General features: G+C 35.8%; 1 protein-coding gene across 2 annotated transcripts; it reads right to left on the bottom strand.

Moving 5' to 3' along the window:
- Positions 1 to 343: 343 nt before the first annotated feature.
- Crk (Crk proto-oncogene, adaptor protein) lies at positions 344 to 7,093 on the bottom strand. 2 transcript variants are annotated; one of them, XM_088195027.1, is made up of 7 exons: positions 6,844 to 7,093; positions 6,583 to 6,743; positions 4,852 to 4,974; positions 4,558 to 4,783; positions 4,364 to 4,492; positions 4,135 to 4,230; positions 344 to 810 (listed from the first exon to the last, which is right to left on the bottom strand). In XM_088195027.1, exons 2-7 carry the CDS (start codon positions 6,615 to 6,617, stop codon positions 568 to 570), a joined length of 852 nt encoding a protein of 283 aa, XP_088051153.1. In that variant the 5' UTR covers positions 6,618 to 6,743; positions 6,844 to 7,093; the 3' UTR covers positions 344 to 567. The 2 variants fall into 2 exon arrangements, with proteins under 2 accessions (XP_088051153.1, XP_088051154.1); XM_088195028.1 differs by having other exon boundaries at positions 4,135 to 4,176.
- Positions 7,094 to 14,520: the final 7,427 nt, after the last annotated feature.

Here is a 14,520-nt window from a genome sequence, read left to right as displayed (position 1 = left end):
ATATTTAATAAACGTTGACTAAAACCCAATGATGCACTAATAATCTCAATTATAAAAATTGACGGCCCCTGCAAATTTAGGATAATATATTATAGTTATATAATCGTTAAAATAGCTACTCATTACGTGGAGTATAATATGCACAGTGAAATGTCAACTAATTTAATAATTTTGATAAGGATAAATACAATAAATCGTGCAGCATTTTAAAAATAATTATCTAAAGTGTAAAAATACTCTTTTTGGAACAATATTTCACTTTGAACGTTAATTAAAAATAAACATTCATTGAAAATTAATTACAAACTATAAAACGAGTATATACTTGCAAAGCAAAATACAATTTTTGTTATAAATATACACATCAACGTAAAAAATATTAATTCTTAAGTTTTTCATTCAAAACTGAGATTTCATCTATCTAAATAATACATAATACAACACTAAAAACAAAATTATTACATAACCTCAAATTATTTGCAAATGAAATGTTCAAGTGTTTACATATTCTGTAATGGTATAAATGCGAATATTTACATGTGTGTTTGTGTGTTTAAAGTTACGTTTTTAACTGCCATTGCTCGTGTGAGAAATATCAGAATTTTGGCTTGGAATCACAGGATCGTCGATAAACTCGACATGCGTGAATGGAAAATGGCCGTGGCGACCATGCAGTTCGCCTTCCCACTGGCCGTTAATGTTAGTTTTGGTTACCTTGACTATGTCTCCGCGCTCTAGGCGCAAAGCTGTTTTGTCATACGCATTTGGCACGCGTGACTGTCTAACCCGAGCAAACGCAGGCAATGTCCTCTGAAAAAGAAGACAAATTTTAAATACAATATATAAATAAATAATTTCTTATTATAGATATTCTCATACATCCTTCTTTTACAATTAATGATTAAAGGTTATATATAGTTTACAAAAATAGCTATATTTATAAATAAGAGATAATTAAGCAATACAATCAATCAACATCACTGCTCTCTCCAATAATATACAAATAGTGCCTCTATATAAAAGTAAGCATTATTTAAAAAATCTGTTTTTTATAGGCATTTTCTAAGAAAAATTAGCATATTAAATAATAATTGGTTTTAGTTTGACTAGTGCAGAAGACCTGAAGCCAATTTTATGGCTGTACATCTAGATTTATTTGATAGTGTGTTAGTTCTATTATATGACCTAATATCCATTTTCAAAAACAATAGTTAACTACTTTATATGATATATATAAAAACCAAGTTTTGCAAATTAAATAATTATTTCTTACTGACGAAAATATGAGATAACCCAATTTATATGTAATTACTTTTATTGTTAAAAGTTTTGAGCTCTGAAATTCATGGCATTTAAACTTGTTACAAGAATTGTGCACAATGTTTTTTATGAAATGATATTCAGCTGCCTTTTAAACTTTTTCGCTTCTTGAGTTATGATTAATATATTAAAAATACATTGACAACAAAAATTAAGTGTACATTATTTTTAATACATAACTATAACCCAATAAGTAAAAAAATGTGAGATACATGATTTTGATTTTGGGAAAGCCATTTTACAGTATTTACATTTTTCCCATAGTCGTTTTTATCAATTTTTGTTCATTGTAAAAGTGTGAAAGTAGTATTATTTCACTGGGATTAAACACATAAACCGATTTGTATAAGTTTTTTGTTAGGGTTATACATATTTTTGAATAAGTTTTATCTTTAAGATTATATATATTTTAACATTGAAAACATTACAAGCAATTGACGTTCTTGCGCATGATTTGTAAAAAAAATCGTTAGGAGACACTGACTCACTCATGCGTCATTTGAAATGCTAACGTCTATAGCTTCATAATATGTTTTAAATAGATAAGCTCCATTCAATATCAGGAAAGATGATATCTGATATGAAGTGAATTGAACTTTTTTTAGCACTGCTTATTTTAAAAAATTTGCATACAGTAGCATGCAAAAAAACACATCACTTTTTGAAATCGTAAAAAAATAATATATTTTCGTCATCGCTAGATGGAGCGCTTATGTTTGTTGTCGAAAAAGTTAAAAATTCCGTGATTATTGTATCCAACTGTGTGAAATCCAGGATGCCAAATGATCTGGGGATTCTATTCGTATTTCGGAGTGGGAAGTATACACTTAATCAATGGAACAGTAAAGACGGCGGATTACAAAATCATCCTGAAATTCTTTTTAATCCCTTCGATGGAAGAGCACCTGGGCTCAAATTCGGACTGAATCTTCATGGATGATTCTGCACCTTGTCTTTGGGCGAAAATAGTCAATTACATATTTTTAAATCAATTCTATCAATATCTTAGAAATGAGATTAAAAATTAAAATAATTATTTAATAAAAGATTTCAGATTATAAGGAAAAATGCGGAGTTAAATTGTTGTACTGGCAACAGCCCCGATTTGAACCTTATTGAAAATCTTTGGAAAAGATTAAAGAAGAAAATTAGAGTGCACAAACCATTTAGTGTATAAAAACTAAAGGAAATAAACGAAAAAGTGTGGTGCAAAGATTTTGACAATAAATTGATTGAATCCTTGATTAATTCTATGCCATCGCGTGTTTTAGCAGGGTTTAAGGCTAAAGGGGGTGCAACAAAATATGAATAAAACTTATTGGTAATATTTTTTTAAATACATATAAGATATTCTCTGGGCAAGTTGTCTTTTTTAGTTTTTTTCTTTAAAAATAATTTTTGAATTAAACAAGTTTTTTTATTTATGGGTTTAAATATGTTATCTAATCCTTTTTTATATTTTTCATTAATTTTTAATTTATTCAAATTTATATTTTTATGTGTAATACTTCGAAAAACTTTTAAATATTTAGAGAAAAAAACACAAAATTATTTAAACTATAATACATTTTTAGTTTTATATAAAATATGATTTTGAAGGTAATGTGTTTTTTAGGTATGACCTAGCTCGGTTTGAATTAATTATCACAATATTCATGCATGAGATTAGAAAAATCTAAGAAAACCTAATCTGTGATTATTCATTGGAACTATAAATATATAATAAGCACTAATTTTGATCTCTCAGACACAAGAAAAATCGAAAAAAACAAAGGTTCATATGGAATTCAAACTTAGGCCTTTCGGGTATTAGACACCGACATTATGCTGTTTCTTAGGCATATAAGTTTTATGTCTCGCTCGTAAAGCTGTTAGACAATATATCATTTTTCACTTGTGTATGTATAATTGACGGTAATAAAAATTAATAACAATGGTATTTAATTTTTTTAAAGTTATAGCAATTTTACGAAAAGTTTAATTTATATAACTTTGTGTTTTAGCACCTGTATGTAATAATATAATCACTAAAAAAATAAAATGATTTAAAATCAGTATTATTACTTTAAAAATCATTTATGTTATTGAATATCGGTAGCAGAAAAATGTTATAAGGCATATATCTATACTCTAGTTAATTTAAGAATGTATCGCTTGGGATAACAATTGATCACTAATAAGTCACAAATTAGTTATTGTGTCAACAAATCAGATTGCTTTTGTTAATCCTCTTGAGCTCAAGCTTTTTTTAACCTTAAGAAAAATTGAAGAAGAAAGGTAAAACACTTAGAGACGTTACCATGCAGGACTAGTAACAGATTCTTAGAACCAACGATGTGTATAAAGTAAAATGTAATACAAAAATTATATATATATCGGTAAAAGATTACAAGTATTTTGCTAGTAATAAACTTTACGGTGATAACAAAAATTCACATTGATAAAAATATATTGAGCAATCTTTGACGGATTTTTACTTTTTCTATTTTAATAATACTTTATACCAGAGCCAAAATTTGTTTAAATTTCTTCAATGATAATTTTAGGCAAATTAATTAAATATAAAAATAAAATAATGATTGGTATTTTAAATAATATTATAGGAAAAATTTAATTAGATTATCTCATCTTAGTGGTAAAAAAAACATTTACAATAGTGTTTTTAATTTTGAATATCTTCTAAAAAAAGCATATGTTATGCCACAGCTAGTATAATAGATATTGTTTCAATAGACATTCGAAAAAAATAATTATTTTGTTGGAATATTGCACAACTTGTTTCACGAGTTTTAAAAATGATGATAATTTCATTACCTGCATGTTACATCTAGTAGTCGGAGGCTCCTCTTGACTCGGCTGAGAAAGACGTTCCGCATTTACATTATTACTATTAGCATTGGTTTCGACATACTAAAAAAAAAAATAAACGCCAACATTACATAAAAGGCACCGTCTCAAAATAGTCGATGTTAATGAACCCATGTAACGCTACGAATATATTCAATTTTTTTTACTATGTAACAACCTTTAAAAAATTACTCACTCGTGTAACATACGGTACCGGAATAGATCCTGTCTTTCCGGCCTTGTTCCTGGCCGTCCACCATTGCTCTTCGTCCCTGCTAATGACTTCTAAAATTTCGCCTCGTTTGAACGGCAAATCATCCGTATCCTGATGATACATTAAAAAAATCATTGATTATATTTAATTTTTATTAAATATTTTATAAAACATACATTGCCGCAAAAGTCAAACTTGGCTTGCACAGTTTCTAAAACGGTCACCGGAGGAGCCGTGTAAACAAGCGGTCTGATCAAAGGAGTCGTGTCCAAGAAGTGCATTCTATAAAATGACAGCAGAGCAGGTAGATCGTTGAACATGTGATCGCCGATACGATACCTCGTCGATCCATCTGATTGTATGACTTTATTGATTATGTAGTGAGATACGCGTCCGTCTTCCCTATAATATATTTTATGGTTATAACACTACCTATTTTTTAGTAGAATTAAAATTATATTTATTCTTACCGTACGCATAATACATAATCTCCTTGTATGGTGTTGCTGTCTCGGACGAGAAATACTCCGCTTTCCTTTTCGTTCATAAGCATCTGAGTCGCATCTGCTCGAGACAGTCCGCCAAAATACCAACTGCAAAGGACGATAATTAAAAAGATATATATATATATACATAGAATGGACTATGCGTCATTTGTTATATTTTAACACTGATGATCATACGTCCGGTATTCTAACTACCACACTTTGTGGTTTTATATAAACGCAATCTTATGATTTTTTAATTATATTTTTATATGAAATAAAAATTTAAGATTTATTTCATGCAAGTATTTGTTTATATTAAATTCTCTTTATAAACAGAGAATACTTTTATACTTTACGTGTAAATTAAACCACAAGTTAATAGATTAATTCTGATAGAAAATGTTAAAGACAAATAAACGCATAATTTAATACAAAAACAATGTAACAACATAAACTAGTACTGAGAAATATATTTACCAATAAAAGAAAATGTCAAAGTTACACGGTTGAGTGCCATGCGAATTTCACTGTGTATTTTGACCGTAAAGTGTTAAAAAATATTTAAATACATTTTTATTTTATTGGTACGCAACTCAGTTTGATAATAACTGATTTCACTATCACGAATATATAATGTGATATATATTAATAGAAAAAAATCCGTATGTAACACTGCCTTAAAACGAATTTTTTTTACCATGTTTTGAACCTCTAGAATTTCGGATATCAGTATTTTAAACCATTTTAGTTATTATAATATTAGTAACATGTTTAGCTAAAGCGCTAAATAAATACCTTACGATAAATACACAATTTTTTTTTAGATTAAATTTATTATTTTTTTTATGTTATTATTAAATTAATTATTTATATGAAGTTAAAATGACGAAACGTGCAAATTTGTGCACAAGGTATTCAATGTGTTAAGATTAATCCGTGTTTATAATTAATAAACGCTTTTCTATGATATTAATCTTAACCCAAAAACGTATTGTTTATAAATAAAACAATTTAAATGGGTCAATGCTACCAAGAAGAGTAACTCTTCATTAGTAACAATCATTAAACGGTTAAAATATAGTTTTTCTTTCAAATGTAAATCCAACAACCGAAGCATCAGCAATAATTAAAGAAAAGCAAAAGAGCCAAGACTTGGAAAGTGAGCAGTATTTCAAATTCAATTTTCACTTGATCATCAGAGCGTAGCTAGAATACTCTATGATACAGAATTACGGTAAGGATTACCGCTTTTGAATAATATTTACAAAATTTGTTATAAATATTACTGCTGATATAAATAATTGTGTGTTAACATTAAACTTAATAAACTGTATACTGCATATATAGAAAATAAAAACAAAAAATTATAGTAAAACACATACAAAACCTTACATTGATATTTATATATTTTCTATGATAATTTTAAAATTAATTAAATAACTCGTTTTACATTATTAAATATTAGTTAGTTCACAAAAAAATAAGTCAAACTTTATTATAATTTTTACAATTGCATTTATTATGACGAATGAAAATAGTGCACTATACATTAGAGATAAGAGGGAGAGGGAGGGGAAGATTTTTTACTAAGAATGACAAACATTCAAGTAAATCTACAAATGTCATTGACTACTGTTAACAGTTTTGCCGTAGATTCTTAAAGTAATGAATATACTAGTCAGTTTCAAGTTCATAAAAAATAAAATATATTACCTTGTCATATCATTTTGATCAAATGTCGCCGCCATCTTTATTTAGTTGGGGTTTTTTTTAGTAAATAATCATAAATAGAAAATTTACTTCTCCGAAAATATCTCAAGCATAACTAAACGTTATAATCCCGTCTGTTTTTTTACTTTATTCATAATTAGAAACTGAAATAAAAATGAAAACAATTGTATTCAAGTCAAAAAAATTATCAGATTAATTACATCTACGATCCGATGGCTAGAATTATAATGAGTTAACACATACTGTATCCAGTGATTGACAGTGTCTCAGGGGGAAACGGGCCGCTGCTGCCTGTCAGTAGAATTATGTCCAGACGCCGGAAGGGAAGATGCAAAAACTTTAATCGAGGCAAACGTGATAGATTTTAGGGGGGCGTAGGCGCAAATCTACGCCCTGTGCGTGCGAAAGGCGCCTACTAGGCCTCCACACGCCAATATATCGCACCCACAATTATTATTAACCTTTGGCCATAACAACTGTCACATCGGTCAACAAAGATCATGGCCATATTTTAGACAACTTTCCAAATTACATAATTCGATATAGCAAAATGATTAAATAATTATTTTTATTTAAATTATACTATTGATTTTTAAATTATGTCAAAGGAATATAAATTAAAGTTTGCAAATATTCTACCCAGAAGAGAGGGCGGGGAGGAAATGTAACTGTTATAAAAAATTGATCACAATAAGCTTTTGCGACACACAAACAAAAATATAATGCTTTTAATGCTTTTTATTTTATACATTTTTATTTTATTAAAAATACTGTTTTTTAAAAACTTTTCCAGAATTTTAATATAATTAGATGGCAATTAAGTTTAGTTTGTATTTTTAAGATCGAAATTTTAATACGGTTATGGTCAGAATTTATAAAACATGGATCAGAATCAATATTAAAAGGTCAGAATATAACGGCCAGTATAAATATAAGATGGTCTGTGAAATCTGTGATTTTGTGAAAATCTAGGAAAACCTATTTGTGATGATCGATCGAAGTAATAAATATGTAACATTCACTAATTATGATTTCACAAACATGATATAAATGGAAAAAAAAACACTAAAACAAATATATTTGTTTAGTTCTTAAGATGCACATAAGTAGTATTGTATAATAACATTTATAGCAAGTGGTTATTTAAAATGTTGTTTTCTAGCTTTTAAGTTTGCAAATATGTTTTTAATCTCCGATACGTCTAGTTTTTGGGCTGTAAAATTTTGAATTGATAAAATTGCTAATTAATTTAAACGTTCATTTGATAAGAATGATCAATAATACGTCTTAATAAGTTTTCAGTTGCTAAAATTAATTTCCCAAGAAGCAACACTTATTAAAATAGTTATTAAAATTCTCAACGCTATTCGCAGATTATGCAATACGTTTTATAATTCGTTCATATTTTAAAAAAATAACCAAAAAATAATCATCTGAAATCAATAAACTTATCGTTTTAATTTCATCATAAAAATCATTGTTTTTATCAGTATTATCTTTAAATCCACCATAAAGTAGATGGAAACAGCTCCAATTGCTGTGCACGATGGCGAATCGACTCATTTGGGTCCTCCTTAAAAATATTTTCGGGATTTTTATTAATATTTTCTCTGATGAATAAGCAGAGAATTTTTGGTTTAGAATCAGGAAAATCATGTTAGCTTTTTAGGGGCTGTGATGATGGCGGGTGGCAATGAGACACAGATTGAGCCGCTGCAGTAATATTTATTTAAGATTGACGGTTTACATTATAAGAACGGGGCGGACGCGCGACGGCACGCGTCCGAACCCTTACAAGCTTGCCGGAAAAGAGAGAGCCGTCACAACACCCTTTCGGGGCCCTGTGGTGCGTCGGTGCAGCTACACAGGGCGCGCGCGTGACGGGCCCCGAACATGCGGTTCGAGCTCGGAGTCGCGGGGGCGTAGCCCTACGGGTGCGTGACGGGTCACGCGTGGTCCACTCGAGCCTGGTCTACGGCAGCACTTCGGTGGCTTCTCGCTGGAGGCGCCGGATGCTTCCTGGGTCACGTGGTCGGCGGCGGCTGACGATGGCGGCTCATGGTCGGAGGCGCAGGCCCATCGTCTTGGTGGTCCGCCAGCTCGAGTCCGGATCCAGGGAAGCTCCGGCGGGGTGGCAGCAAGTGGGTTTGCAGCGGCTCGGCTTTTTGTGTTGCAGCGGCGTCTGTGTCTGCCATTTTTCGTCTGACTCCATATGTGTGCTCAGGATCACGTCGGGGTCACCAGTTTAGGGGCTGTGATGGTGACGGGTGGCAATGAGACACAGATTGAGCCGCTGCAGTAGTATATTTATTTATAACCTATATGCTATCTACTACAACATGATTTATAAGAAATACATTAATACGATTAATTGAAAAGTTGTTTTATTAATAATATTTAAAGTGTAATTTCAAAACTTTGATGATAATTTATTGATAATTCTTTCAATCTTGGATACGTATTCATCAATCATATTGTCATATTGAGATGGTATTTCTTCAGTATATGATTTCATTATTTTTTTATACTGCTCATAATATTTAACATTAGCCGCTTGCAAATCGTCTATTTTGTTTTGATATTCTGTCGAAGTTGTTTTGCATTTATTGTATTCTTTTGTTAGCATTTCTTCTTCCTTGGACAATTTTGCTAGTTCATTATCAGCAGAATTTTTTATTTTCTTTATCTCCTCGGACAGTTGCTCGTCCATTTGTTGCAATTCCGCAACTTTCTTTTCTAAATTAACAGCGGTTTTCTGATAACTGCACAGTTCTCTTTCCTCGCTGTGCGTAGACATGCTCACACTTTTAATTTCCCTAATTTTGTGATAAACTCCATCTAAGACGTCAAACATGGTATCGCACTCAGCCATACATACTATATTCTTTTCTAGCGTATTAATGCTGGTTTCTTTGGTCAAAATCGTATTATGTTTGTCGTCGATCTCTTGTTGCTGTTCTTGTTCTAACTTTAATAATAATCTCTTTTGACTGTTCATTTCTTCTGTAATATCGTTATTCATCTTTTTAATTTCCTGCTCCGATTTAATGATTTCCAACTGTAGATCGTCTATTTCGATTTTATATTTGTCTTTCTCCATGATCATTTTGTTCATCTGTTGCGCTTTTTCCTCTGTATCTTCTTCCTTCTCCACTATACCGGCTCTGCGCTCTTGAACGAACAGAATGAAATTATTGAATAGACAAAACACAATCTCCACCATTGATTTTGTGGGATTTATTAAATCGGCCAAAGTGGTGTTTTCGTTTTTCTCGTAAATCTCCAGCCTTAGATAGTTTATCGCCTCGGCCAAATTGAGCAAAGGCAATAAATCGTAAAATGCCTCCAAATTCTCTTGATGGCTCACGATTGGCTTGAACTTTATTAACGATTCCGTTTGAACATCCATCGATTCGAAAAGTTTTAGCATCACTTCGATGAAAAACGTGGGTTTCGGTTTCAGAAAATCATCATTAGTGATTTGATAATTCAGCATTAGAGAGTTCCAATCTAAGCTATCCATGTTTATTTTAGAACGTGAAATTGACTTATGAGCCGAATTCGATGAGCGACCGTTGGGCAATGCAATCTCAGTATTGCCAGTGTCGATATATATAAATACCGCCCTACAGGATGCGGTGCCGATGGGGCGCGGTGCTGCGGGGGGCGCAGCCCTACAGGATGCGGCGCCGATGGGGCGCGGTGCTGCGGGGGGCGCAGCCCTACAGGATGCGGCTCCGGTGGAGGCGCGGTGCTGCGGGGGGCGCAGCCCTACAGGATGCGGCGCCGATGGGGCGCAGTGCTGCGGGGGGCGCAGCCCTACAGGATGCGGCTCCGGTGGAGGCGCGGTGCGGCGGGGGGCGCAGCCCTACAGGATGCGGCGCCGATGGGGCGCGGTGCTGCGGGGGGCGCAGCCCTACAGGATGCGGCTCCGGTGGAGGCGCGGTGCTGCGGGGGGCGCAGCCCTACAGGATGCGGTGCCGATGGGGCGCAGTACTGCGGCGGGCGCAGCCCTACAGGATGCGGCTCCGGTGGAGGCGCGGTGCTGCGGGGGGCGCAGCCCTACAGGATGCGGCGCCGAAGGGGGCGCGGTGCTACGGGGGGCGCAGCCCTACAGGATGCGGCGCCGAAGGGGGCGCGGCGTGTCAACTTTGAGGTTATGATAGGCCGCGACCACGTGCGTGGTTCTCCGGGCGCCGGTGGGTGCGCGGTGGGGCTGCGGGGGGCATCTAACGGCGCTGTGATGTCGCTCCAGCGGGCGTTGGGCTTCGACCGGCGCCTATGGGGGCGCGCGGCGGGGCTCCTGTGGTCATCGGGCAATCGCGGCGTCTCTCCGGCGTGTCCAGGACTCTAGCGGGTGCTCGGGGGCTCGCGATGGCGCTCCGGCGGAATTAGGCCCAAAACTCTACCTCGTAATGTCTGGGGGCTCTGGCTGTGAAGGTCTCGACGGTCGGCAGGATTTCGCCCGGTCAGATGGGGGCTCCGGCGGCGCTGCGAGGCGATGGGAGCGGATTCGGACAGCGTCCCCACGCCCGTCCGCCGAAAGCAGCGCTTTCGGCACGTCCTCTCAGCTTCGGGTCCCGTTCGGAATAGGCCGAGCTTTTGCGTCCCCAAGCGCGTTAAGGGATGGTTTTGGTCTTAACGCCGTGGTCGGTGAGCAGCGATCGGCGCTAGGGGTGCAACGCCTTTCCGGCCCGATTCCTTGTTATGTGTAGCACTAGGTCGCTACAGCTTTTTTAATATTTAAATTTTATTAAGATTCATAGTATTTAATGAAATGACATGCATTTTCTAGGCAAATTCAAAGAGGGGGGGATGCCCCCATTTGCCTTCCTAGCGTTTGCGCCTTCTATTTTCGATCGTTGCGGCCAAGACAAGACAAGACATTTCGCTCGTTATCGCTCGTCATTATCGGACGTCTACTTACATTAGCTCCAGTAATGGACATAATTAATATTATTGTTGAAAAAATGGACGCAAAATTCGCTGCACAAGCGAAGTTGATTGCGGAACAGCAATCTCTAATTGCGCAACTAAAAAGTCTGCTAAAAATTCAAGCTGCGACCCAGCAGCAACAGCTCACAAAGAGAAGAAAAAATAAAAAAATAATCGCAAAATCCATGGACTCTAGGCCAAGCAATGAGATGGTGATAGGCTCAATTTCGTCGTCACCAATTCAACCCGCAGTCTCACCGACTCGTCGACGACACGCGTCAGCTCCTTCGGTTGCAGAGAAAACCCCAACGCCTGTGCCCGATGTCTCGCCATTTGCCTGGACCGAAGTCAGGAAGAAGAATAAACAAGCGCGCAATCAGCTTCTTCGCGGGTCTGGACAGCAGGATGGGTTAATAAAAGCAGCTTTAAAAATGAGACATCTACACGTGCTCTACTTGCACCGGGATTCGACCGCGGATGCAATTATGGTATATCTAAAAGAAAAACTAAAATCATGTGATGTGTCGGTCTCGAAAATCATTACAAAGGGCACAAGTTATGCATCATTCAAAATTGCAGTTCCTGATGCCAAACTAAATGAGGTTATGTGTCCAGAGTTATGGCCATCTGGATGCTCATTTAAAGAATGGAGATTTCGGAAAGGCGTTAAACCTTCCTAGGAAGAGTTCGATGGATCCCCTTTCGATTTTTTATCAAAACGTAAGGGGATTAAATTCCAAGACCGTCGACTTTCTTTCCGCTATCTACGCACAGGAGCATGACATCATCGCTATAACGGAAACGTGGCTGACTGATTCCGTGCTGAACGCTGAGCTCTTCGACGATCGTTACACCGTGTTTAGAAGAGATCGATGCAGCAGAGGCGGAGGTGTGCTCTTAGCTGTCCGCAGAGATTCAATTCATGCGCGAAGGCTTGCGCATCTCGAAGCTGACGGAGAACATCTCTGGATCCTCGTCGAGACGAAACGAGCTTCAATCGTTATATGCGTGTTATATTTTCCGCCAAATCAATTAAAAGACGTTACTGCTGCATTTTTTCGTAAGATTCAGTCGGAATCTGAATATTTTTTGAAGAAAAAATGTATCATCTTGGGTGATTTTAATTTACCTACGAACATTAGTGCCAATATTGACATAAGTTTAATAAGTAATATTTTTAATTTAAATCAAATAAATTGTGTCAATAATAATTTTGGTGACAAATTAGACCTAATTTATACAAATGTAAATAATTGCATAGTAATTAAGAGCGAATTCGTATTGGTGTCGGAAGATAATTATCACCCGGCGCTAATGATAAAATTAAATATGAATAAAATTGGCATAACTACGAATGAGTTGGAATGCGTGAGCGATCGGAATGATCTCGGATGGTCGTTTGGAAATTGTGTAGATTTTGGTTTATTAAATAATTTACTTTTAGGTATGGACTGGAGCCGAGTTGGCGGGTGCGTTGATGTTGAATCTTCCCTGGCGGCCTTCTATGAGGTTCTTTATTGTGCATTCGACCAGCTCTTTATTCGAAAGCGCCCTCGAGTGCTTAACGTGTCATATCCTAGATGGTTTTCTCATGAGATCATCTCATTGCTAAAAAGAAAGCACGCCTTTCATAAGTTATGGAAGAGATCGGGACATCCATCTGCTCTCGAGGAATTTCGTTCATTAAGAGCACGCGTTAAGTGTTTGATAATTTCCTGTCATCGCAATCATTACAAAAATTGCCAAAAACAAATAATTAATGATCCCAAAGCGTTCTGGAAATTCATTAGCACTAAACGCGCTACTCAGTCTACGTTGAAAGTGATGAACCTCGACGATAAAACATTGGACGGTTCACAAAATATTGCTGACGGTTTTGCGCAATATTTTCGTTCTGTTTTCGAGGAATATTTTTCGCCTTCTGCTCAGTCGCTTCCTTCTTCGTGTTCTTGGTCTTCAGTACTGACCATCAGAGAAACTGAGCACTCAGATCTTAAATACGGATTTAATAAATTAAAGACAGGGCGTTCTTCTGGACCTGATTTAATTCCCGATTTTATTTTGAAGGGTTGCGAAGTAAGTCTCGCTGCTCCTCTAAAATGTATTTATGATCTGATTCTCAAAACATCATCATTTCCTGATTTATGGAAATGCACAAAAGTCACCCCTATTCATAAAAAGGGTGACAAATTATATATAAAGAATTATAGACCAGTAGCAGTGTTGTCAGCTCCTGCTAAATTATTTGAAATAATTATTCATAAATATCTTTACAATCACTTTCAGCAAGTTTTATTAGACCAACAGCACGGGTTTCGTCCTGCCCGTTCCACTGTTACTAATCTTCTGTCGTTCACCAAAACGGTGACAACTTCTCTCGATGCCGGAATTCAAGTAGACGTCGTGTATACAGATTTTGAGAAAGCCTTTGACAAAGTTTGTCATACGTTATTATTAAAAAAATTGTCGAACCTCGGTTGCTCAGATAATTTAACTCGGTTATTTTCAAGTTATTTGAGCGATCGTAGACAGTTTGTAACGTATGGTGGCCGATTGTCAAAGGAATATTTTACCCCTTCGGGGGTTCCTCAAGGATCCAATCTGGGACCTCTGCTTTTTGTGTTATTTATTAATGACATAAATACTGCAATTAAACATTCAAGTTTTCTTCTGTACGCAGATGATTTAAAATTATATAAATGCATTCGATCTGTTGCGGACTCCTTCTCTCTACAAAGTGATTTAGACTCTCTGTGGAGATGGGCTTCCGTTAACCGTCTGCCCTTTAGTGTCGGAAAGTGCCATACTGTGTCATTTTCTCGATCCCGTTCGCCATCAGCTTATTTCTACCATCTCGGTGGTAACATTTTGACTAGAGAAACTTCCATTAAAGATCTCGGAATCACTTTCGAGAGCAAATGGAGGTTCTCTCTACACATACACGACGTCTGTGATAAATCTTCCAAGATGCTCGGCTTTGTTATG

The sequence above is a fragment of the Plectrocnemia conspersa genome, unplaced genomic scaffold, assembly GCF_051122295.1.
Source record: "Plectrocnemia conspersa isolate PC_06_02 unplaced genomic scaffold, ASM5112229v1 ptg000010l, whole genome shotgun sequence".
Taxonomy (NCBI): domain Eukaryota; kingdom Metazoa; phylum Arthropoda; class Insecta; order Trichoptera; family Polycentropodidae; genus Plectrocnemia; species Plectrocnemia conspersa.
The sequence above is the reverse complement of the archived record's forward strand: the minus strand, read 5'-3'. Positions and strand labels throughout refer to the sequence as shown.